Source organism: Sinohyriopsis cumingii, chromosome 7, assembly GCF_028554795.1.
Source record: "Sinohyriopsis cumingii isolate HCF-2022 chromosome 7, ASM2855479v2, whole genome shotgun sequence".
Taxonomy (NCBI): domain Eukaryota; kingdom Metazoa; phylum Mollusca; class Bivalvia; order Unionida; family Unionidae; genus Sinohyriopsis; species Sinohyriopsis cumingii.
Genome location: NC_142967.1, coordinates 45,832,629 through 45,859,312, shown reverse-complemented (window position 1 = coordinate 45,859,312; position 26,684 = coordinate 45,832,629). Strand labels below are relative to the sequence as shown.

The 26,684-nt window shown below is 35.0% G+C and overlaps 2 protein-coding genes across 5 annotated transcripts in view; one reads left to right on the top strand and one right to left on the bottom strand.

Annotated features, from left to right (window-relative positions):
• Window positions 1-8,684, bottom strand: part of LOC149795137 (E3 SUMO-protein ligase RanBP2-like) — a 135,563-nt gene extending 126,879 nt beyond the window's left edge. For 2 of the 3 annotated variants that reach the window (XM_089964845.1, XM_089964846.1), the window contains exons 1-3: window positions 8,517-8,684; window positions 5,283-5,350; window positions 1,723-1,836 (exon numbers count right to left, since the gene is read on the bottom strand). In XM_089964845.1, coding sequence (XP_089820971.1) covers window positions 1,723-1,836; window positions 5,283-5,350; window positions 8,517-8,597 — 263 coding nt within the window. In that variant the 5' untranslated portion in view covers window positions 8,598-8,684. Of the gene's footprint in view, window positions 1-1,722; window positions 1,837-5,282; window positions 5,351-5,761; window positions 5,782-8,516 lie in introns of those variants that run through there. The other variant, XM_089964847.1, reaches the window with a different exon arrangement.
• A 9,433-nt stretch (window positions 8,685-18,117) lies between these two features.
• LOC149795136 (protein MAK16 homolog) overlaps window positions 18,118-26,684 on the top strand; it is a 30,740-nt gene continuing 22,173 nt past the window's right edge. The window contains exon 1 of one of the 2 annotated variants that reach the window (XM_089964843.1): window positions 18,118-18,251. In XM_089964843.1, coding sequence (XP_089820969.1) covers window positions 18,237-18,251 — 15 coding nt within the window. In that variant the 5' untranslated portion in view covers window positions 18,118-18,236. Of the gene's footprint in view, window positions 18,252-18,537; window positions 18,564-26,684 lie in introns of those variants that run through there. The other variant, XM_089964844.1, reaches the window with a different exon arrangement.

The window sequence follows — 26,684 nt, the reverse complement described above, 5'->3', positions numbered from 1 at the left end:
TTTCAAAGATGAAAGTGACTGACAAAACAATGGAAGCTTCTGCATATTTAAACATGATATTCCCTGACAGTGCTTTTTTGTATTAGCATGGTTAGGAAGCACTCTTTTGCCAACTGATCCAGAATTAATTTTGTCTTGGCAGCTCATGTACCAGACAAATCCAGGTTCCTCCAATTTCCATTTTTTGATCTTTTTTCTTTTGGCAAACTCCATCTCAACAGATTTTTTTTACTAACTGGTTAAAGTTATTTGAAGTCATACGCTTTTATATTTCAATAAATTTCAATGCCGTAAAAGCCTAGAAAAGATCTGAGTGTGCAAGACATTACTCCAAACTGCATAATGAACAACTGATACAATGAACAATTCCTGCATGAACAATTAACTTCCAGTATACTGTCTTGGTTTTGTGTTACCTTCTTTCCTACTCGAACAAATATTCCACTTTTTTTTAGAACTGGATGAAAAGTCCACCAGAAATATTACCAAAAAAAGGAGAAAAATTGGTCTGCATAAAAAAACAACAAAAACCAGACAATTTCCGTCTTTGGATCTGCAACATGCCATCCAATTCTGGTATATACTTTGGCATAATTTCATTAAAATATCTTCATTGGTTCAAAATCTATACTTTTGAAAAATAATAACTTTCTCCTTTGCTGTTACTGTACCTTTATGCTCTTGCTGCTGTTGTAGGGTTTTAATGCCATTTTACATCACAAGATAGGCTATACATGGCAGCCAGTATAAATGGTGGAGGAAGAACCTGGGAAAACCCAGGAAAGAACCACAGACCAAAGACAAACTACTGGCAAGCTTTATCACGTACCCATAATGATCAAACCCAAGAATCAAACAAACACAGACAGAGGTGAGATGACAATGATTGATAACGATGAGTGCTTTAAACCACTCAAGCACTCGCACCTTTATAAAAGGCATATGGCTAAGGTGACATACCATCTTGTCATAATACAAACTCATGCAACATGAAAATATTTTCAGCAAATCAGAAGTTATACTCCAGACAGGGATACAATTAGTAGAATTACATTTTCTCTTGCTGTGACTTTGGCACTGAGGCAAGAAGCATGGCTATAATACAAAATACACCATCTAGTCATGATATATACTTGGACAACGTTTTATCAAATTCTCTGCAATTGTTACAAAGTAATAGTACAGACAAGCAGATGTTAAGGGACAGCTGGTCAAAGTCATAACAAAATAAGCCCATCTTAAGACTGGCAAATAACAGAATGGGCAAAACTTACTAATTACATGGGCATTTTATAGCTTTAAAATTAAAAGTAGGGTCTGGAAATGTTATGCATAATGTTTGCATTTTTTTTAAAAAACTAACATGAAATTCTCAGAAGCAGTAATACCTGTTGGCCTTGGATTCAACAAACTATTAAAACTGAAAATAGTGAACTTGCTTGAAACTTCAATATCAAATACATCAAAAGCTACTGATATGAAATATTGTGCATTAGCCACTTTGCTCTAAGACAAAATATTATTGCACAGTTGTTCAACTTTCACTTTCCCAGAACAATGATCTCTAATGATTCAGTTTAAAGTACAAGTCTGACTTTCATTAATTCCTGGATAGTGCTTGCCTGACAACTTATAAATTATGTAGACTTGAGAAGTCATTAGCTTGCGTTTTGAGGAAGAAACATGCCATATGTTGGATTCAATAAAATTATGAACTCTTACCTCTTGTAACTATCCAGTGCCTTGTGTTTCTCACCAGTTGCCTCATAAATCTGGCCAAGCAGGTTATGTGCCTGGTGAACTGTTTCCCGCACATTCAGAAATGTCATCAAGTACCTGCAAAAACTGAAACTACAGTGGAGTCTCATCTATCCAAACAAACACACTGTCATAAAAGTAGTGTACCACTTTTTCTGAGAAAAACACAAGTAACTCAATATTCAAATTTTACAAGCATTTCGTCTAATCCTTCTAGTTGACCATTACATAAATTCCAGATTACAGTGAAACCCTACTGTACAGGACGTTCATGGGACCACAAAAACCAGTCATTGTGGGCAGATTCCTTTTATATAGAGATCAAAATTTAACAAATGAACAGTGACAAAAAGTTTACTCAATTATCAGTTGTCATTCATACCGAGTTTTCTGCAAAGACTTGTTTCAGTTTAACTTCACATTTTTCAAGCTCAAAGTAAAAATCAAGGTTGTACAAAACATTTACTAACTCCATTTTTTGACAAATATATTTTGAACTATCCCATATCATCTCTGACAGAATGGGGAAAGTAGTAAAACTAATTTTTCTAACATTTTCAATAAAAAGACAGGCTAAAGGAACTGGGAATTTGTTGATATGCAAAAGTCATACTGTTGATTCACAAAATTTACAAAGAAAACTTTCTCAAACAATTAAATTGTTAAATAGTCCTAGTTACCTTTGTTCTTTTGACCTATGAAACATGCATTAATTTTTCTCCCAAAAAGTCAGGATAGCAATCAACATATACTTTTTCAAATTATGATTCTGAATTTTTACACTCAATTTGGGGAAATGGAAAGTTTGGGGAATTTGGAATGGGAGCCAAATTTTATCCCCCAAAACAGTCTCAAAGATATCCCTGCCCTAACTCCAAGAAATTCTGAAAAATAATCAGGATTTCTCATTTTTCCAAAAATTCTATATCATCGCTTTTTACAAAAGGGTTCCTATACAAATCTATTACCACGACTTTTCCAAGACAATTTTCACATTTCCCATTACTAAATGTCTTAAAGTCAGCACTGTAAAGTCCCAAAAATTGGAACTGTACACAATAAATAATTATTATGATGAACATTTTTAAATGAATATGGCCTCCTCACCGGTTTACAGCCTTCCTATCCACGCACTTTAACACAACAGACTGACGAGGACGTAAAGGGATTGCAGTTTCTGTCATTTTCCACAATGTTTCCATAACAATTTTTTTAAGATGAGTTGAAAAAGAAAAATCTTGTCTAGGATTTTTCATGACCATAGTAATAATGTTACAGAGGTCTCGCTGGGATTTTAAAACTAGGAGTCCAGGACTCACATTTTGGTAAAAATAGGAGTCCCACCATCAAAAGTTGCAGTCCCTTCTTTCCTATAGAATCAACACAGATGTGAGTGCATCTATTTTTAGATGGAGAGGTTTTCGTAATGCAATCACTCACTGTACAATAGCTTCATTACAATAGTCCACTGACAGGATCACAAATTTATGGTTCATTTAATTGTCTACGTACTTGTAGTAATTTTAGGCAATGGTTAAATAGTATCTGATTTGCTGTTTTATTACCGTATTTTTGCAAATACGTGTCAAGTCAGAAAACAGCTTAGACCTAAACTGTAACCGCGAATTCCACATCACAGCATTATCTCATTCATTACTGACCTACATAATTTGCATTTTATAGTTAAATCTTTAATAAAACTATACACAGGCTTTGCTTTCAATGATTTGTATATTTTTTCTGAATGTATTTGCCCAATGATTTAAGAAAACAGACAATCTAATAAACTGGTACATCCCAGACTTAGCGAAGTCCGCCATTATTTCCTGTTAGGCCCACTGGTTCACTTACAGTTTCAAACTAATTTTTTGACAAAGTAGTGTTGTTGTTGTTGTTGTGGGGTTTAACGCCATTTTTCAGCACACGATAGGCTATATATGGCGGCCAGTATTAATGGTGGAGGAAGAACCTGGGAAAACCCCGGAAAGAACCACTGACCCACAAGAAGCTACTGGCATGCTTTCTCACATACCCACATTGGCTGAATCCGAGACTCAAACCGGCGCAGACAGAGGTGAGATGGCAGTGATCCATAACGGAGAACGCTTTAGACCACTCGGCCACTCGGGGCCCCACGAAGTAGTGTACAAGTTAATATATATATATCCAGATCACCAATTCTGACCTTAAAACACATGTTTGTATGTTTCATCATCAAAGGATAGCATGCAGGAAATTGATAGTTGCTACCTTACTCGGAAAAGGGTTAATGGTCAATCAGCTATCAAAACATAATGCTTGTGAATGGGCAAGAGTTTGTCAAAGTAATTGATATAAAAACTAGGCCCAGCTACTGATGCCTTGATGAATATATTTCGCTAAAACACTAGAACTAACCGGGCTAAGGTGAGGGGCATTTAAAAAAATATGGTATGGTCAGTCAATGTACCGCTTAAATAATCACAGGGCGAAATCGTTTTCGCTTTCTTAACAGCCACTGAGTTTAATTTTTACATTCTTTATAACACTGACATAGTGCATTTTCCCACCTGGCCACCAGTCAAAGCCTTTGAACTTACTGCCCAGCTATTGCATCATGTTCTTTTTGATGTACTCTTATAATGGCAACATATACATACATCAAGTGGTCTTTCAGTCACTGAATTCTGTTATTGTAAATATCAGCACAGCTAATTGATCAACACATTTTCCCACAAAGCAGGTGGCTGAAGCAGGACTGGCAAGTCTTTGAATTTTGCCACACACCTATTACATGCGTATGGAGGACTCCAACCCCAGTGATTTTCTGCGTCCCAGATCAAAAAGTGGTGTCCAAATATGTGTAATTAAGCGTTTCCAAGACCTCTGATGTTAATAGCCTTACAGCCATAAAATCTGAAAAATCTGATTGCAACTCCACATTTTTAAAAATATTCTATATCAGTAGCACTGGGACAATTGATGAGACTTGGTTGTGACACCCTCAGAAGCCATGTTAACTAAATCACAATGGACCTGGAGTCAGAGCCGACATAACCACATAATATTCATTAGCATATTGCAAATTCAAAGTATTTTATGTTGATACTTACCCAGTGTGAATCAGTGTTAATTTTATAGTGAACCTTTAATGAACAAAAAAAGAATCTTAAATTATGAAGATCTGAATGTTGTATATGACATATAGTGGCATTCAGATAGGTAAGACATTATAAATATTGTCCATCAAACTGACCACATCCCAGTATATCACATGATGCTCACACCTTTGCCAGTGACAGTACTGGCCAGTGGTCCATGTGTGCCAGAAGTGTTAGGGCTTGAGTCAGATATCACAATACATTATCTCTAGTTTTGGAAAGGAGAAAAATACCCATGCATTGTTGCTTACATGTAGTAAAACACATCTAATAACAAATCTTGTGATCTGCTATATCTATACTTTAATGCAGACAATATAATTCAGTTGCCAATGACTCAAAGGAAATGTTTCCATGCTGAATGGGCAATACACATGATCTTACGTTTTTGCCGTTTCATATTCCCCAACATCATAGTAGAGCCGAGCAAACTGGTATCCCCTCGAACTTTTCTGAAAAACAGGACAAAAAATAAACAAAACATCTATGAATTTAATCTTTCAATTCAATGAGTAGAAATGCCAGTGAATCCATTTACTGATGGCATACTGAAGGATCCTAGATTTATTAAAGCAGTCAATCTCAATAACAACAACTTTGACAAGACAAAGTATTTTGTATAAAGGTTGCCATTATAAATCTTTAAGATATTTAAATTGTACATTGGGAAAAGTTGAAAATGTCTACTTTACAGTGGTGTGCATTATGAGTGACAAATTTTACAGATAGTACAAGACAATGAGTCTGATTTCAAACGACTATAGTTACCATGTGTTAACTGAAGTAGAAGGATGTTATCAGATTTCCCCCCTTTTTTAATGACAGAATCAAATGCCTGTGATGTGTATGCAATATCTTCTCACCTTCTGACAATATGCTTAAAAAGCATTGTATGTGACTCACAAATGACTTCTCCACTGATATATATAAGAACATTTCCCATCCACGAAGTAAGGGTACTATAGTATTCGCACTCCCTCCCATATCCTTGATGAGGGAGATAGTAACAACAAAGACATGGGTGTGCGAATAATATAAAATTCTCACACCGTCTCATTTGTTGTACCCCCAAATCGAAATTAAAAATTGAAAGCATCATGGGTATATGAAATGAACAAAACTCGTTTCAATTATTTATTTATTATTTCTAACTTGACTGTTGCCAAGGAGTTCCTAACACTGTCAAATTATTGGCGTTTCAAAGCAACCAGAAGCTCCCAATGAAAGCAAGTAGTCTGACTGCTTCCTGTCCATTTCTGGTTTCTAGAATAGTCTATTCTGAGTACAAACTGTGTTGTCTGCGTCCAATAAGTGCAAAGTCTAGTTATAAATTTTCAAAAATAAACTGAACTAAACAAATGGGAAAAACTCCCTTTTGTATGTGTTCAAAAAGATGTAAATCCAAAATTTACAGAATTGTGATTTTTAATGATGGTGAACTATATCACATCTGTTGCTAGTCCGATAAATCACCCCCTTCCAAATCTGTGTTGATACTGATGGGCGATGTTGTGGGTCTGATGTCACATGTTCATTAAAATATGCAATTGTGCTGCATGTAAATCATCCAGAACAAACCCGCGTACACTTTAGACACATACTGGTAATTAATAACAGCCACATCAAGCACAAAATTCAAAATGGCCAGAGAACAGATGGCTGTGCTATTCCAGTTGGATTTACAAGTCACCAAACATATTATTTGCTCAGGAAATATAATCTATGTCACCAAAAGAACCCTTCAGCCAACGGTAGCTGCACAGCCACGAGAAATACCGGTAAGTATATAAAATATACATCGATGTGTGCAGCCAAATTTGGATGCAGATAATTGAAGCTTTTAATAAATAGGTGATATCAGCCCATAACCCGAAAATCAGTATCATCATGGGTGAAGAGCTGCTTTATCGGTCTAATCTGTTGCTTGAAAACACAGAATGGACCAAGCAAATATGGCAACCATGTTGCTAGAGAAACTTTCGTTTGATTAATCCTACATGTAAGACCTTGACTCTGATATTAATGTTTTGGGCAACAGGGTCTTACTGCCTAACTAATAGCACTGTGTATAGTGTTTTGATGTCGACTAACATCATAACAAAAATCATATTTGCAGGCATATCTCACACAACTGGCAAATAAAATAACGTCACTTTTCTACAAAGTCATAATGTTTTAGTCAGTCTTTACTTACTATGATCTCTTTTCTCTAATAAATTTAAATTCCCACAAAAGAAATGGACCTGTTTTCAAGTTTTTCTGACCTACATTACAGTTATCTGGAAAGCAATGAAAGCCGGGAATGCCAAAATTGGGTTAAGTTTAAATATTCTTATTTAACGAAACGAATAAAAAATATATTATGCCTATTCGAACTGTAAAGCAATGTTTCATTTCGGTAAAAAACCACATATCTGACACTAGCCCTACAACATAAGACACATCACCCGATATTTTAGTTCTAAAGGATAATGGGTCTTGCTGCCTAAATAATGGCGCTGTGAAGCATGTTTTGATGTTGACTAACAGTGTAACGAAAGTCAAATTTTCAGAAATATCACACACAACTGGCAACCAATAACGCTTTCTGACAAAGTAAAGTTATGTTTTTGTCAGTCTTTACTTACCCTGATGTCTTTTCTCTAATAAATTAAAATTCTCACCAAAGAAATGGATATGTTTTCAAGTTTTGTCGGCCTACATATATAAGTTGACTAGAAAGCGACGAGCCAGGAATGTTGAAATCAATTGAGCTGAAATACTATTCTTTAACAAAATGAATAAAAAATATATAATGCCTACTGGCACTGTAAAGCAACGTTCTGTTGCGTTCATGAAACGTATCCGCCAGGTAAACCTACTCAAACATACTTTGGCACACCTCGACTACCAACGCATTGCAACAAATTCAAATGTATGTCAATAAACATGAAAATGCATCCATTTGCTAGTGTCATATTTTCATTCCGCCAGGATAAAGACAGCACAGTAAGTATATTACACGTAAATTAGTGGAAGAGTGTCAATATAGGCTGCCAAGTTTGTGATATATTCCTGAAACTGTGACTACTCATTCCGATGTCAACCGACATTGGAACACGCTATACAAGGCCGTTATTTGGATAGTAAGACATAGCACTAAAACAAAACCAACATGTTTTATGTCTTACATTGTAGAACTACCGTTTGATTAGAAACGCCAGAAGCTGACAGGGTCTTGGACATCCTGGCAACAATCAGGTTAGAAATTATAAATAAATGAATGAAATGTCTAAGCTTTGTGCATTTTTTATATCACTGATGTCTTCTGTCTTTAAAATCGGTTGAGGGGTACAATCAAACGGGATGGAGAAAATATCACATACGACACTTTCATTTTTGATGAACGCGAAACAATGTTTCTCTCAAATAAGCACCGTCTAGCACGAGATACCGAGACAAAACATAACTTAAACAAAAATAAATTCAAGGTTAAATTAAACCCTCGCGATATCTTGAATATATCTCGTTTTATTTACAGACGCAATTTCCTAAACGTGAGTAATTTGAATTTGAAATGTCAACCCTACTGGACTTGGTTCACACAAAAAAAACTAAATGGTGAAAAATCAAGGATACCTCTTTCTCGTCTTTCAGTTTGTTGATCAAATTATTCACATGCCTGTCTACGTCTCGTTTAGTTTTGAACATTTTAGCCATTATTTGGTTTGTACAATGATGTACAAGTGTTCATGCCGGTTTCAGCGCCAATGGGCTGAAAGTCAACAGTCGGGTGACCTAATGGTTGGCTATATTTCTTCGCCGTTTTATCCAATTTGAAGACCAGACTGAAAATTGCGCAATTAGAGAAAATAATGCGAATATCATGAATTGATGTACAGTATGCAGCCAAAACAATATTTATCAGGAATACTGATTAATGTAAATTGTGCATATGCAGAATAAAGTACATATCTATTCCAATTTCGACCTAGTGTCGTAAAAAGAAGAAGGTCTGCAAGGTGGAGCAAGTTTTTTTTACTTATTGTTGTTTTTGTAGTATAAATCCATCCGCATGCATTTCAGAACATCCCAGTTCACTGTGTACATTTATTTCAACACCAACAAATATTAGCCTGAAGTCTAGCAGTGTATCCCCTAGGGATGCAAGACTGATAGTAAAAAAAAAAATCCCATTGATGTTAGAGCTGGGAGTCAGAATGAGTAAAAAAAACAACAACAACTTTGTATCAAAACTGGGGGTGAAATGAAAAATTTGGGGGTCTCTAAACCGCAAATGATGATAAACGGAAACACTGACTTGTCATGGGGAAGCGGTTTGTAACCCTGTAAATTATATATTTTTTGTGCAATGTAAACCCTTTTTTTGTAAAGGAACTAAACACGATTTGCCTTAATAACTAACATTTATATTCGGAAGCAATAATCTATGCTTCCCAGGTATTTAAAGTTATAGTTTGGTCAACTATTAGTGATTGCTAAATAGTAACATTAATGGTATGTTATTACTAATTCGTTATTTAATTTAGCAAACCTAAAATAGTAGTTCAGTAATGATCTGAAATATCGACGGCCTAAACCGCGAAGAAAGCACAGCTGGGCTTCAATTAATACTGATAAAGTTATGGCTCTTGACCTTTATTCATTAGCGCCACTCTATTTACTCTGGTCTCAAACGGTAGCAATATATTCTAATCCCAATTTACTTACGGGACATTTTTTTATATATAGAAAGACAGCAATTTTACAAACGTTCAAGTCTATAATTAATTTTTTACTTTATTTTTTACATATGGTTGTGTAAAGTTGTTTTGTTTTAGTTGAAGAAAAGGAAAAACACTTTTAAAAATACTGTCACTAACCTTTTTATTAAGTTAACAAAAAACACGTGCATGCAACAAAACAAAAAAAAAATTATGGTCATTCCAATCGAATTTCTCGTGAATATTTATTCTAACAGGTTAAAGAGTTATATCTTTTTCAAATAGGAACTGAACCCACGCGGCTGGTGACAGCAACCATGGCTGTTGTAAAGGAGTGGACGATACGGAAGGCTGGAAGTGGCGCCGATCCCAGGGGTGGAGGTGGCGAGGCGTTTCGCGGAGTCTGCAGTATTTTTTTTCGGGGGGGGGGGCATTTCAACGGCCCGGACGGCAATTATACACCCATTCCCTAAAAGGATTGATAAAATGTGTAAAGTAAGGAACCCAAAGTACACGAGAACTCATTCACTAGGAACTGATATATTGTGGGGCCGTTAATGACAAGAGGTTTATGCCAAAATAGTTTTTAATTTTTTTAATACTATAATCAAAAGATAACTGTCAATTAACGAATAAAATTTGAGGATGGGTAGTAAAACTTATTGTGACTCGTTTTGGAGTTTAATTATCTGATTAAGAGTAGTATCATTGCAATTCCTTCTTATTGGACCAATCACAGTCATGCAAAGACAATATATTAACCATTATAAAATACCTTTTCAGATTCTGTCGCGGATTTTCTTTTACCTCAACGATATATGACCGTCAGTATTCACACCTGAAAGTGTTCGATCTTATTTCTTATTTAATTTAATTTTCTGAACAAATATATTTACAGTCTCTAATTTCTTTAAAATCCGCTAAGATGAAGCGTACAATTTTTTTTAGATAAGGTTGTTAAATTTGATAATGTTCGATAACTATTTTTCTGGGGATCTTTCACCTGTTTAAAGATTGTGAATACCTTGGCTAATTTCAGATTAGTTGCAAAGACCCCTTCCATTATATGTATTTATCAAGCTAACAATTAAAGTTGAGGCAACTTGAGATGATAGTTTGAGTATTTTTGGGAGAAATCATGTTTCGTTACTTTGTTGCCATCAAATTTCTGTAAACGATCTATAACATTTTGAACGCATATGTAAGGAATCTGGAACGATGTACGAGATGGTACTTGTGATTCCACAAAGTCGCAAGGACTGAAGACTCATGTGATATGGATGAATATTCTCGATGAATTGAAGTTAAAAATGTATGCAGTATATTCAGGTCATTTTCAGTATATAATGACTCTGTACTTTGATGACTGTCAGTTTTTAATTCTGAACAGAAATCATGAACTTCTTAACCTTGAATCGAAGTATAGATCATGTTTCTATGTTTGTTATTCTCAGTTAATCGTTCAAAGTTATCCATTTTAGGTTTATGTGTTAATTTTTAAGTATAAACTTCTGTATTTATTGTAACTTCGTTTGTCACACTGGTTGTGACAGAAATTTTTAAACTCTCGTGACTTCTGTTTCATATTTAGTCCAGTCAGGTTGTGGTATTCTCTGTGACCTGATGTATTTAGTTTGAGCACGTAATTTTAGGACTGCAGAAAAGGGCCGTAGAACATTATAAATCAAGGACTGGATTTATAAATGTAGGTTGGCAACTACAAACAGCAATATTTCTACGCGGTCAGAAATGAGTCTTCATGGAAACGGTTATAGGGTCGGTACTTTACAGTTGGCCCTTCTGAATGATTCCCAGAACATGTATCTTGTGGCACAGACTGGGCTCTAATATAATAGGTTAGGTACAATGTTTGGACTATAAATTAAGGTTGCAAATAATACATGTAATCGATTAACGTCATCGACTTGTTATAGAATTACTATGTCATTTGATTTGCCATTCATTCGTCAAATCAATGATGGGGACACCCTTTAACAAATATTCTAAGATGATAGCGAATATGGTGAATCTCACAGAGAGAGAGAGAGAGAGAGAGAGAGAGAGAGAGAGAGAGAGAGAGAATGGGCTTACATGGTGATTCTTTCAGTTCAATCCAAATTGCTCAAGCTCAGATGATTATATATCCATTCGTTTATTTGTTTTTAGATATTACAAATCACACTGCAAGTAACGGTCTGTCCAAAAGCAATGTATAAAAAAGATTGTAATCATTTAGGAACATAATAGATATGAATGAAAAATGACAAACAACAAGTGCAAGATTGGTGCGAATCCAAACTGAGCGCTTTCGGAATCTTCTTTCTTTTTCAATGACACAGTGACACAAAAGACGATTACACAAACGAAAGAGAAACCAACACAGATACGTAATACAGAATCTAAATGATGTTTTCTGCAGATATTTACATAAACGACACAAAATGAAATAACAAAAAATGAAACAAGCAAGATTGAACAATTAGTAGGTCAGCAATGAGATCTCTTCGTAATTTTATCCAGTTATATCTATTAATCCGGATCTAATATTTTGCTGAACTGGCGGTTTCTTAACACTGTTCGAAGTTGTATCCTAAAGTAGCAATACATAACTGTGTTGGTACTAGATGATACCTTAAGAAACGCTTTAAAGAAAAATGGTGATTGAGACCATAGGTTTCCAAAAGCGAATTAACAGTAGGAAATAGTAAACTTTGGTCATTTGTAAACTCCTTAAGGGGCGGTCACCAGTTATTATGTACTTTTGAGAGAGTGACGTATGTACGGTCAAGTTGTTTGCATTTAAAACATGCACAATGGAGAGAATATTGGCATACCTCTATGCTACATTAATATAATGTGGATGATATTTCTTTGGATATTGTACTTTTTTAAAATTGTACATGACCTAAGCACACTGCTAGCTAAAATGACTGCTCCCTTGTGCTAAAAAATCAGCCTGAATTAGTCTAAAGTTTACTATCCATAGCAGCTATTAAAATAGGGAAAATTAATTTTGCCAGACTAGACAATACCAGTTTCTGAAAGTGCAATGAATGAATTACCAAATATATAAAATATACAAAAATAAAAAGTTATGGGCTCTTTTTTTATACAATTTACCTCTGAATTTCAGGAAGTGAAAATGACCAAGTGGAGCTAGCACTTTTTTGAAAGGTGCACATACTGAGTAAGGCCAAGCTGTATACTCTATCACCCATATTATACCCATCAATCATACACCAAAATAAAGGGAATTAAAGGTTCTTTGAATTATACCTAAGATATGCAAGGTCTTTTTTAAATAGCCAGTATAACCAGTGAGGAAAGCCAAGGAAATTCTTTTTCTTTAAAGTTCTAACCCATGCAAAATGCGAAACTGTAGAGTGCCACCTTATTACCTATGCATGGATCCATATCCGTTTCCAGTCTTCATACTCTAAGCCGAATGGTTTGAGTGTTCTCAGCCGACAGATCCAATAGGTTTCTTTTAATTTCCTATTTGATGTGCTCTGTTTTTAGTCATATGCTTACCTTATTGAAAGCACAACATCGAGAAGAGATGTACCGCCTCTTGCAACCTTTCTACTTCATAGGTTTGCCAATCTGATCTGTGAAGATAGATTTAAAATTTAATTTCAGCGTCTCTCCAGTATATTGGGAGCTTTATACCTTGTATGTGATGCGATAGATAACATTTTACTTGTTATAGTATTATTATGCCTATAAATCTTTTCTCACGTGACTGTCCTGGAAAATGTGTTTATATTTCCTTCTTTTGTTGGCATATCATGCACCCACAAGACTTCAATTTCCAATCTATATTTTGATTTGAGAGTGGATTTTAATTTGCACTGACGACCACGCCTCTCAAATTTTAAGGTCAACGGAATGCTCACGTGTATTGATCAAATAATAGACTGATCCCGGAGAGTAAATATCAGGTTAACCCCACCCCCAACCCAATAATTACTAACAGGAAATGCTTGGATAATCATGAGATCTTCCGTAATAACAGTGTGAGTAAGGTAATTGTCAGTTTCATGATCCAGGCAGAACACTGACACAGTTCTCATACGAACGGATAGGCAAGCCATGGTTGTAGGAATTATTGGCTGTATAAATCTCAATGTGCGCAATAACATATAAATAATTCCTCTTGAATTATATCTGAACACAACTCTAATTTCTGATCAAAAAGGATTCCCACAGACTGAATCAAAACAGGAATGAATTATTTGTTTATCAAGTACCTATTTATACGCATTTTCGCTTGACGTACGTTAGTGTAACTCTAATAGAAAATTCCACTAAAATTGTAAACAAGACTGTTTCTAGAATATTATAAACTCACGAAAAACCTGTCTATAACCTACAATCACGGAAACAAAATTAGTAATGTACCTATTCTGTTTACATTATTGATCCTGTAACCATGGACAAAAGTTAAGCACACTACTTAATTATACTTAACACTTACCCTCATAAAGAAAAATACAGATTTATCCAATAAAGCTTTTTTTAATACATATTTGTCAAATCAGCATACACTATTACAATTACAATTACACAGGAGGTCTTATGAATAAGATTCAGCTTAATTTCACGTAATAAAACAATATAGTATTTCTATACACGTGAGAATGCGTTTACAATTAGATTATCTTTTCTTTTGATGTGTCTAATATAAATGTTGTATTCTTCAAGCATTTAGCTCTAACTCAACAAATCTCTGATCTGCGTTGATTACTGAAAGCAATAACTTTAGAAGAAATTGTATTAATATACACTTCTAAATGTTGCAAAGCCAATGTCAAAGCCAAACCTTCCTTCTCGACTGTGAAATAATTCCTCTAGTGTTTTGTTTGTTGTTTTAGAAAAGTAGCACACTTGATGATCCACACCACTTTTGTCTTCTTGAATCCAATACTCCACCAGCCCCATAATCTACTCTATCAACATACATTTTCAATAATTGACTGATATTTTGTGCTTGAAAGAACGGGTGCAGTTTTAATATATGACCTTTAAATTGTCAAAAGATTCGTCGCAATTGTCATATCAATGAAACTTTGATTTTTTAATGAACATATTTGTCAGAGGTTCGGCAATTATGGAGAAATTTGAACAAACTTTCCGATAATATCCTGCTATCGTCAAAAATCGTATCAGTTTTTTGTTTTGTTTTGTTGTTTGTTTTTGTTTGGGGTTGAGTAGGTGAGTTGTTTGTGCTAATATGCACTTTGAATTCAGAGGCGGCACATCTAATGGTTTAGTTTTACCTTGTCCCACAATATGCCATAAAATGTGAAACAAGCACGGCAAAAGTCAGTTTTACCCAATTTAACCGTCAGACTTTATTCACTGAGTCGATAACAAAAAAATGTCCGAATGGTTTACAAGTGATATTTCCACGTATCGCTGTAGATGATGACGTCATCGATGTATATATACCAGATGTTATCATGATCATTAAACGCTATAATGTTTACGAAGATTTTTTTTTCATAACAAATAGCATCACTTGATATTGATAAAGTCCATCTGGAGTTGCCGAAATTAATTTGCTCTTTTCACGATTGGAATTTGCCAGAATCCTTTTAAAAGGCCATGTGTCACGTTTCCAACTTTGTCGTTGCAATAATCTACTCATGACGTTGGAAATTAATCTGTTTTGGTGAAAATGTTAAATTTCTATAGTCAGGAAATCTATTATCAGAGCCTATTTTTGTGATCAGAGATAATTTGAGAGGAATTATTTATTTAAATTATTCATTGTAACTACAAAGTGCTCACAGACTTTATGGACTAAAACACTATTTGGGATTAGTAAGAACTCAGTTAAAGTATTGTGGTTGATCAAGACATTCAAGATTATTTTAATTAATTCGGAACATTCAGTACATTTTTTACTTGTAATAGGACATTTAGGATTATTTGTAATTTAATTCACAATAATGTAAGTGGCTTGTAAATTATCACTTAGTATTTTAGATAAATAAATTATTAGTTGATTTTATTAACATGTCGGTTTCGCTTCTTTCTTTTAGTTGAAACCATAGAGTCGTAACGGATGTAGGACACTACACGAGTGTACGGTCTTTCCACTAGACAACTGGAGCTACGAAATATCGATACAATGACCTAGTATCAACAAAAATAGAATCAATAAAAATACAAATGCGAGTGCTTTCACCTCAGAACCTTAAACATTTTTCCCGATATTAAAGCATGCAGTTTACACGGCATCAATTCAGTTCACAAACCTCATCCCTTGTCAGCATTGCCTTGAATGAACTTGATTATATTTGATATAGATAGACGAAGGATTTGTACGAGATATCCTGGCCGTCTAGTAGTTCAAATATAACTATACGACCCCCACCCTCAAAATACAAAATTTATAAGATATTAAGCTTATTTTTTAAAACTAAGAATCGCAACAAAATGCCGTGGAATGTTTCCTATTAACAGTGCAAGAAAAAGCTTCAGAACTTCTATACGATTTTATTTTCTACCAATATTTATTTAGAGAAAACTTTCATTGTTGCTTGTGATAATGATTCCTACCAAACATGTGGTAACAACGGAACCTAACCTTCTTGAAAGCTTGGACAATTAATTGAACTTGTTTGATGATGATAATGATCAATATTCAAATCATGACTTCGAAACAGATCAACAGACACATGTTTATAAAAAAATATTACACATATATTCATTCGGTACGCAAATAATTTATTTTAATGAAGAAATGAAAGTGCCACCCTTAAAGCGGGCAAACATTAACAATTCCATAATACTTTTTGTGAAACGCATGAGCACTCCGCGAAAGGTACTTGAATTTTGTCTGCCAAACTATTTTTGTGCAACAGTATTAAAGATCACTTGTTGTGAACTGAGCACAACTACAGTCTAGAAAACGTGGAAAAGCCAATACCGCGTGTACCTGTACAAATCTGAATATGGATCATTGGCTAGGTCCTAGAATATCGACTCCTTTTTTCAGAAATAAAAATTTGTTCGTTACGTTTATTTATATTTTTGTATCTGTAATATGCATTGTGAGGCCCTGATCGATATGCTTCTTTTTTTTAAATGCGTTGCACCCTGATTTAATGTTCAAAATAAATGACATACACGTAGCATTTAACTCTGGAAACACCAAAACGTGTTTACCGGTGAGAAGATTTTAATACAAGTCTCCAATCGATATCAGCTATTACAAAAGAAAAGAATGCAAGGAAAGAGAAAGGTGACCATTCGAATTTTTCCGTTCAATTATTGTATTGTAGGTTGTTTTGTTCTGTTCTTTTGCTTTGGGAGGATGTCGAAATTTCAGATGTCGTTAGTGCTGTTTTTCATGATGGTCGTGCAATTAAGAAGAAGGTTAAAGTGATTTAAAAGTTTTCAAAATGCAGTAAAGAAACATTGCTCTTATACTTGCACTGTAATTTGACTTGGTATCATCTGGCTAATCATAGAAACTGCATTTTGACGCGACAAAGCTGACCCAATTGTTTGGACAGCTGTGATCACATGACATAAATTGTGATAAATAATCGTCAGTAATTTTCAAATTGACAACACATTTGATCAGTAGTACAGAAACTTTAATCGAGAAGATTTAGCAGTATTTTCCATGTCGTGATTAGAATTCGGTTACGCTCTGATAGATAGTGCATGCTCAAGTAGACTAGATAAGATCGATCGATCAACGAACCGATAAAGTTCATTAAAAAATTATAAGTTTGCGTTCATCAATGACGATTCTAAAGGACACTGTCAACAAAGTGAAAAGTGTCAACTCCAGATTCTGTTTTACAATATTACAATAGGCTCCCTATTGAATTATTCGCGTTATCCATGCCGATTTGTCACGTGGATTTGATTCTTATTATTAGTATAAAATAATTGCAAGAAAAAGCTTCAGAAGATTTTCTAATAAAAGTGCAAGAAAAGTTTTAAAGAATCTGTAAGACTTTTCCTGTAATTGTTTATTTTGTTTAACTTTAATTATTGCTTATTGTTCTTTTAAGCGCAGGATACAAGTTTAAATTTGAGACTATAAATGTATAAAATATTATATTTGTTTTTATTTTATTGTGTGCCATATGCTGAAATTACTGAACTGTCTTGAAGTTCTACTACCGAATTTGTTTTATGATTTCCCCCCCCCCCTTTAGAATATTTATATTGACGGAATGGAATATTCCAATTTAGTTAATAGGATAGAAGAGGAAAATGTTCGGTAAATTATGCTACAATAGTAATACATTAGCAAAAACGAAAAGAAATTGCCGCAATTCCACGAAAGCAACTAAATTTCAGTAACGAGCTTTAAAATTTAATCTTGTGTTCATCTGTATATCACTTTAAAAAATGCTAATAATATTTTGCAAGCAAATTATTAATCGCTTAAATAAAAAAGGAAAAGGTCGTAATTTAGCTAACATTTAGAGCTTAATAAAGATTTTGAGTTTAGTACCATGCTATGAAATGTACGGAACGAGTGCTCACATCTCTAATTTAGGCAGCTACGGAAGTGCTGCAGATTACGTTTATTCACGTGTAGTGAAAACAACTTGGAAAAGTTTCTTATAATTTCATAGCTTGAACTCTCGTATTGTGGTAGATTATGCAACACGACGATGTAAGTTTTCAATAATTTTATATGTGTATAAATATTTACATATAAAATCACACTTATAGAGTATTGGTCTAATGTGACACCAATTTTCGAGACCACGATATTACCAAACAACAATGCTCCAAGAATCAAACTATTGTCACCACAGGGTGACTTACTTTAGCATTTTAGTGGCTGTTTAACTTTATTGTCGACAAGACCATAGATTAGTCCCATTCACATTTAGAAGAGAATGTGGAGACTTCGTGGTTGCATGAACCAAATGATAAAAATTTTATTTGATGCAAAATGTGATAGATTATGCAACACGACGATGTAAGTTTTCAATAATTTTATATGTGTATAAATATTGACACATAAAATCACATTTATAGAGTATTGGTCTAATGTGACACCAATTTTCGAGACCACGATATTACCAAACAACAATGCTCCAAGGATCAAACTTTTGTCACCACAGGGTGACTTTAGCATTTTAGTGGCTGTTTAACTTTATTGTCGACAAGACCATAGATTAGTCCCATTCACATTTAGAAGAGAAAGTGGAGACTTCGTGGTTGCATGAACCAAATGATAAAAAATTTATTTAATGCAAAATGTAAAAAAGTGAAGACTTTGTTTGCATAAAATGAAACAATAATTATGAAAGAGCACAAACTTATTTTGATTATTTAGATCTTTCCGACTGAACTGTCCACATTCAACATCTGCAGGCCAATCTTACATTGATATCAACCTACATAGTACTAATATTAGTACCCTTACTCCTTCCTCGTGGACAGTGTACTAGCATGAGCATATATGTGTCAAACGAGTGATACATCAAAGTTTCCGTTATCAGTTTTGATAGTGATTTTCTTTAAAAAAGTAGGGATCAATTTTTTGGGTATTTTCTGGTTTAATAAATGGGATACATGCCTGACCATGTGTTATAAGCGGGTTTGCTAGTTATCAGGGCGCGAGATATCGAGGGAGTGGTGTATACCTTATTACTGTGGGGAAGCCAAGTGGTCTAAAGCGCTCACCATTACAGATCACTGCCATGTCACCTCTGTCTGCGTGGGTTTGAGTATCTGGCTCGGCCATTGTGTGTATGTGAGAAAGCTTGCCAGTAGCTTCTCATGGGTCGGTGGTTCTTCCTGGGGTTTTCCTCCACCATTTATACTGGCTGCCATATATAGCCCATTTTGTGCTGAAAAATGGCATTAAACCCAACATCATATTACTATGACCTGTTTACATTTCCAAATAAGGCAGCAATGCCCTCTATGGCACTAAATAAAAACAGACTGAAAATGGAAGTAGTTATCAGTTGAACTAATATGATGGATAAGTCAAAAGAAAAACAAATAAAGAAGGTAAAGAATATTTTACACATATTTTCTACAAAGATATGCAACAGTCTAGTATTTGATGAGAGGACTATTTAATTTCTTTTAGTATGTAAGGGGCCTCACTACCAGGTAAAATTGGTGAATAAGTCACCTGAAAAATGTAAACTTTGTGTTCTTCTGTTAGGAATGTGAAAATGACTTTGCCATATGATTTTTTATGCATATAATGACTGACATTAGTTGATGACATTTTGAGATGCGCCCTTGCTGTAGCTGGAAGTTCTGACTATTGTGTTATAGCCCAAGGTGAAATGTAATTGTGCAGTGTTGATACCAATTATGCCAACAGACTCTTGCACATTCACAGATGTGTTTGTGTGTGATTTGGATTTTTAACATGCTTTTAAAAAAAATTCAGTCATATCGCTATGATGTCTGCAATGTGGCAGTTTATAGTGATGTCTAGCACTGGGGCATCATGCTGCAGACATGTAGCATGATGTCCCACCTGGTCGCATTATCCTGACACCAGGCTGACCAGTCCTAACACTAACCCTCTTAATGCTGAGCGCCAAGTGAGGCAGTTGTTAGTACCATTTTTGTAAGTCTTTGGTATGACTCGACTGGGCATCGAACCCACAACCTCCTGCATCTGAGGCGGACGCTCTAACCACTAGGCCACCGGAGCGGTGTGACATGTGTTGTCATAGCTAACTGGCCATTAACCCTTTCCTGAGTGAGATATCACTGCTTGATTTCCTGAAGTTAGGTCTGCTGTATTATTTGTTGATGAATATATACCAAATATACCAACTTCTGTTTCAAAATTTAAAAATGAATATGTAAATAGTAATATATATATATATATATATATATAATTGGTGAAGAGCACTTTTTAATTTAAATTTTTTAAATGAGGATTTTAACTGCCTTGTTGCATTATTTTCTTTATAATATCAGTTTGAAACTGTAAGTGAACCTGTAATGGCAGGCATCACTGTTTCTGTGAAATACCACTTCATTAGAATGTCCATTTTCATAAATAACTGGGCAAATAGATTTTTAAAAAAGTATATAATTCAATTAAATCTAAGTGTGAATATTATGTGCTAGAAGATTTTTAGCCTAAATATTTAATCATGTAGGTCAGAATCATAAGGGACAATGCTATGTAGTGGAATTTTAAAAAATGCTGTAAGATCGAGGTTGTATTTTGTCTTCATTCATATTTGTAAAAATATGAACAAAGTTAGCAAAGCAAATACTATTGAATCAATGCACGCTGTTTATACCAGTACAGAGGCTAATAATAAAACCATAATTTCGCTGTCCTGTAAATGGATAGTTGTAACAAAGGTAGAAAATGCTTTATATATTAAGAAAATCCCTTGTTCTAAAAATAAATGCACTCTCATGGTGCAATGCATGTTCTTCGTTGGGTCAATTCATTTTGGAACGAAGGATCTAGTACAGTCATATATCAACTTTAATGCTTTATTGTGTTGTCTGTGAATTGCTACAGTAATATTTGTTGGCAGCAATGAAATTATGACAAACAGTATGGTATGAAGTCACTTGTGCATTGGCTCCTATATACATGTTAAAAGGGTTGTTTCAAAGTGGACTAAGAGTCTTTTTGACTTTCAGAAAATAAAATAAAGAAAGTACTTGGTTGTTTATTAAGCATATTTACTGACTTACAATTTCAGTACTCAGATCTTGTTATTCATATTGGTAAATTACGTTGTCTAGTTCATGCTGTGCTCTGTATGTCAATTCAGACTTATGAATACAATCAGTGTGAATATAATAATTTTTATACACATACAATATGTGTTGATAATAAACATATAACACAGTCTTATCAACATAAAAAAGTACTGCTTAAAACTAATGAACACAGATATATATATATATATATATATATATATATATATATATATATATATATATATATATATATATAATTTCTTCCTTTGCTTCCACTTCTTCCTGTTTAGCTCTGACTTCTCTCTGTTCTGTCCAAAAGGAGATGTCACTTTTCCTTAAAATTCAAGTCTAGCTTGACTCCTGTATGTTTGAGTAAGATGTTCAAAATTTTTTATAATAGGCTGTTAAGGCAGTGTGAATCACACCCGGCTGCTCTGTTGATACATGTAGGCTCATGTTAGTACCCTGTCCTTGAAGTAGGAGTCCTGATATTAGTTCTAACATCAACCCTGATATGTATAATTGGAAGGGGGTGAGCAGGACTATTGCAAGTTTACACTGAAAGAAATGGTGCCATGAGTGGTACCCCCTCCCCAACAAACACTACAAACTGTATTTTTAAATATAATAGTTGCGAGAATAATAACTATAATTTGGTATTTTATTGAAAGGGCTGTTAAGTTTATTTAAGTAAAATACAGAGTAGAAGAATATGATCATAAAACTGGCCACTGTCCAGCCAGGAGGTGTAAAATAGTGCTCAGCTGTGTAGAGTTAAAGATTGCTTAGTTTTTACAATTACAGAAACTTTACATATACTTTTGGCAGGCAATTATAGATAGAACACCCTGGCTGATCAAATCCCATCACCTGAAATCCTTGGCTTTTCATTTTCAAAGTCAGACAAGTAGCATTTTCCAAGGTGTTTGTCCAAAGCAAGTGCTTTTTCCTATTTTAAAACAAGTTGGTCAAGTGCCACTGTTCATACTTTAGTCACTTTATAGCTACCTTTATCTGTCCACTCATGCTGTGAGAGGCATACTGAATGCTTGAATCTTCGTCTGTTTATTCATTTGCATCCTGTGATTGTACAAAAAGTTGGTCATTGGTGACTTTGTGTGTTCTATTACTGCTTGACAGTGTATTGGGCTTAAATAAATGAATTATCAGTCTTAAAACACTTAAAACAAATCCAGTATGATTGTTTAGCAGGTTTAAAGTGAGACTAACATCAGAACTCCACTCTCCTACTTGAATGTCGGACCATGACCACTTGAGGGTCATGTTCTGATCTTTGAATTAGACAATGGAAATGCAACTTTTAGACATCTGAAAGTGAATAAAATCATTTGTCACACATTTATGTTTTTCAGCCATACTGCTCAGTCTCCCAGTCTTGATGATATATAAGATTTCATTCCAATTGGATGATAAAATGTACAGTTATAGTCATAATATAGGTCACCAGAACATGGTCCTTAAGCAGTTGCTTTCTTCACTTAGGACAGTGGAGATCTGATTTTAATCAGATTGCAATTTTAAACTGGTTATTTTGTGTTATTCACCCTTTGATTTTAGTCTTCTGAATTAGTGCAATTAAATTAATGAAAGACTTTTCATTGTCCATTTTCTTTATGACCTAATTAAATCAAAGTAATGAGTCTTTCATTTTTTGTGGTGCAGCTCAACTTTTGAACTGAAACAACTCAATAATCAAGGACTGGTCTGTATTGCATTTAGAGACATTGACAAATTGTATGTTATGATCAATTTAATAGACATACATATAGCTGTCAGATGAGGTTAACTTTACTGTTTGGATAAAATAAGTTTACTAATTAATTTAACAAGGAAGCTCATAAGGAAGATTCAGAGAAGGAACATTCATGTGAATGTTTGGGGGATAAAACAAGGCTGCCATTGAGTCTGTGGTAGCTATTTATCCAAAAAGACATATGAAAGACTATTTTCATCCATATATTGTTATAATTATTATGGCTTGAATTCATTTGCTATGAAGGAAAGATGTTTTGCAGTTATTGCAAACAATATCATAAACTGACAAGGGTTGGAAATTCAACCTGTGTATTTGCCAATGGAACTGACCCATTTCAATATTTAATCATGCAAGTTTATGACAGTATTGGACTGCATAAAGCATGTGAAGTACACTGTTCTTAACTGACTACCATGTGCAGTACACTGTTCTTAACTGACTACCATGTGAAGTACACTGTTCTAAACTGGCTACCATGTGAAGTACACTGTTCTAAACTGGCTACCATGTGAAGTACACTGTTCTAAACTGGCTACCATGTGCAGTACACTGTTCTTAACTGACTACCATGTGCAGTACACTGTTCTTAACTGACTACCATGTGCAGTACACTGTTCTTAACTGACTACCATGTGAAGTACACTGTTCTAATCTGGCTACCATGTGCAGTACACTGTTCTTAACTGGCTACCATGTGCAGTAAGTACAGTGTCGTAAACTAGCTACCATGTGAAGTACACAGTTCTAATCTGGCTACCATGTGCAGTACACTGTTCTTAACTGGCTACCATGTGCAATACACTGTTCTGAACTGGCTACCATGTGAAGTACAGTGTCGTATACTAGCTACCATGTGAAGTACAGTGGAACCCCGCTATAACGCGATGATCGGGGTCCATAAAATCGGATCGCGTTAAAAGCGGGGTCGCGTTAATGCGGGGTTTTACAATATTTAACTTTTTTTCCGAGAACATGTACGTGTATACATGTACAATGATCAAAAGTCGGCTTATCATCAGATGAAAATTAACTGGAATGCATTAAATAAGATATATTCAAAATAATCGATGGCTAATATATTTATAGGTTATTACTGTGCATTAAAAACATTTACTAATTTTTATTTGTTTGAACGATAATACAGATTGACCGATAATACCAGACTATCGCTATATCATGAAAAGTGTATCAACACCGTATGCTACCGTGCCGTCGTGGCATGCAGTTCATCCATAATGGCTGCAATTTCATTGAAAATCGTACAGATTTAAAATATTCAATAATTTTGTAATAGTCTGAATTCGTCGTGTAAAATATAGGATGAACAAAATATTGAAACCATTTACTTGCCGTCTGATATCGTACGGTCATTGCATGCAGCTATTCCCGGGTCTACATACGGTGTCTGTACAAATTTCATACCGCTAAAATTTTATCATATGCGACAGCTGCAAGAATAATTAACAATCAACGCATGATTTCAGCGTGCAAATAACTTTTATTTCAGATTTTGTGAACATCAAAATAAACATGTGAAAACTGCTAAATTAATCGTTGCGCAAAGTGCAAAGTCAGTGTGGTTCCAAATTTAAATTTCATCATTTCTTGAAAAATATAACCAATGACGTTTGCTTCTTTGCCGCGAACTGTTGGGTTCTAGCAAAGTCAAGAATGTTTCTTAATTGAAGGACTTTGACGCTGTCAACATCTTGTGTTTCCAGCCACCTTAAACTTGCTTCTAAATGTACTACTGCTTCAGACACTTTTGGTGGGGGAGTTGGGGTGCCATCGTCATCGTTATCATTATCGTCACTGGTTTCAGGTTCTGATTGTGCAGCTTCATTCTTCCTGCTGACATTTGTAACAATTTCGTCATCTGATATGTGTTCGTATATAGGGCAGATGTCATCTACTGAATACCAGTTAAGGATATCATGATGACTGTGCTCGTATTTTTTGAGTGCTTCTTCTGCTAAACGTACGTCGTCTTCAGTGAATCCTGTAAATTCAAGCTCATCGTCACTATCATTTTGTGTCGAGGGCGTAAAAGCTGGCCCAAGACCCTTTATCCAGCATCGTTCAATGCAGCGTGCAGTGATAGCATCCCAGGCTTTACCTCCAAGGTGACATACTTCTTTTAAGTTGAGTAATGCCAATGATGTGTCGACGGATGCATTATTATCTGCTACCATTCCCTTTATCATTTCACGGCGATAATTTTGTTTAAATACGGAAATTATGCCTTGGTCAAGTGGCTGGATTTCTGACGTAGTGTTTTTCGGGAGGTACGAAACTTTGATCTTGCCATCACTGCTGACAAGATTTTCCGTTGGGGGGTGGGCAGGGCAATTATCCAGCAGGAGGAGAGCTTTTTCCTCCAGCTTGAGTTTTCGTAAATGAGCCCGAACATCTGGAACGAATGTTTTGTGAAACCAGTCGTCAAATATGGAGCTATTCATCCAAGCATTCTTGCTGTTAGTGTACTGAAATGGAAGTGCCTTCATATTTACATGATGAAAACATCTGGGAGCTTTCGATTTTCCAATCATCAGAGGTCTGACTTTGTGGCTGCCAGACTTGTTAACACAAAATAAGAGAGTCACTCTGTCCTTCCTCTTCTTGAAACCTTCTCGTTTGTGACTGTCAGTCTTGGTTGCAAGGGTGCGATCGGGTAACATTTTATAACATAAACCAGTCTCATCGCAGTTGTAAACTTGGTCGGCTGTGTAGCAACCGTCCTCTAGAAACTTTTTAAGCCCAATCAGGTAGGAATTGGCAGCCTCTTTGTCAGCGGAGCGGATTTCCCCAGACACAAGAACTTGGCTGATAGCGTGCCTTTTCTTGAATCTGTCTAGCCAGCTATTACTCGCCTTAAATTTGGAATCATCTCCATTGATACGGCGATCAAATTTCTCTGCTTGGGCTTTCAGAATTGGGCCAGAAATTGGAACACCTTCTGAGCGAGCTTGTACAAACCATTGGTACAAAGCTGAATCTAGGACATTGTCATTAGCTAACTTAACCCTTTTACGCTGTAAACCAGTTTCCTCTTCAAGAATGTTGGGTAGACTTTGGAGCTTTCCTTCATCTGTTTTCCACCCTCGCAAAGTGGACTCGCTGATTCCTAGATCTCTGGCAAGCTGAGTTTGTTGTTTGCCCTTCTTTAGTTGATCTAGGGCATACAGTTTCTCTTTAGCAGAAAACGACTTGCGTTTTTGAACTTGCTTTTCCATAACAGTAAAATATTTTTTTATATAAGCAAACAACGTACACAGATAAAGCTCGATAACTAAGTAATGAAGGCCTGCAATGGTTAAGAATCACTTTTTATATAAAACAAAATTAAGCTGAACGGATGTACAATTTCATAATAAAGTGGATATTATTTACTTTCAACTGTTTGTTGTTTGATCACACCGCCAAGCACAGCATACATGTTGGCGGCTTTCGTCCTTTGATGTTTATTAAATTGTGCGACTCTTTTATCAACCACAGCTTTGTCTGCTGCTTGGCTGTGATTGCAGTTAAATAAGAAGCCCATGTCGGCTATTGTTTGAGCAACGACTGTATACAGAATTCATGGAAGACAATCACAAAGACGATTTACTGGCTTTA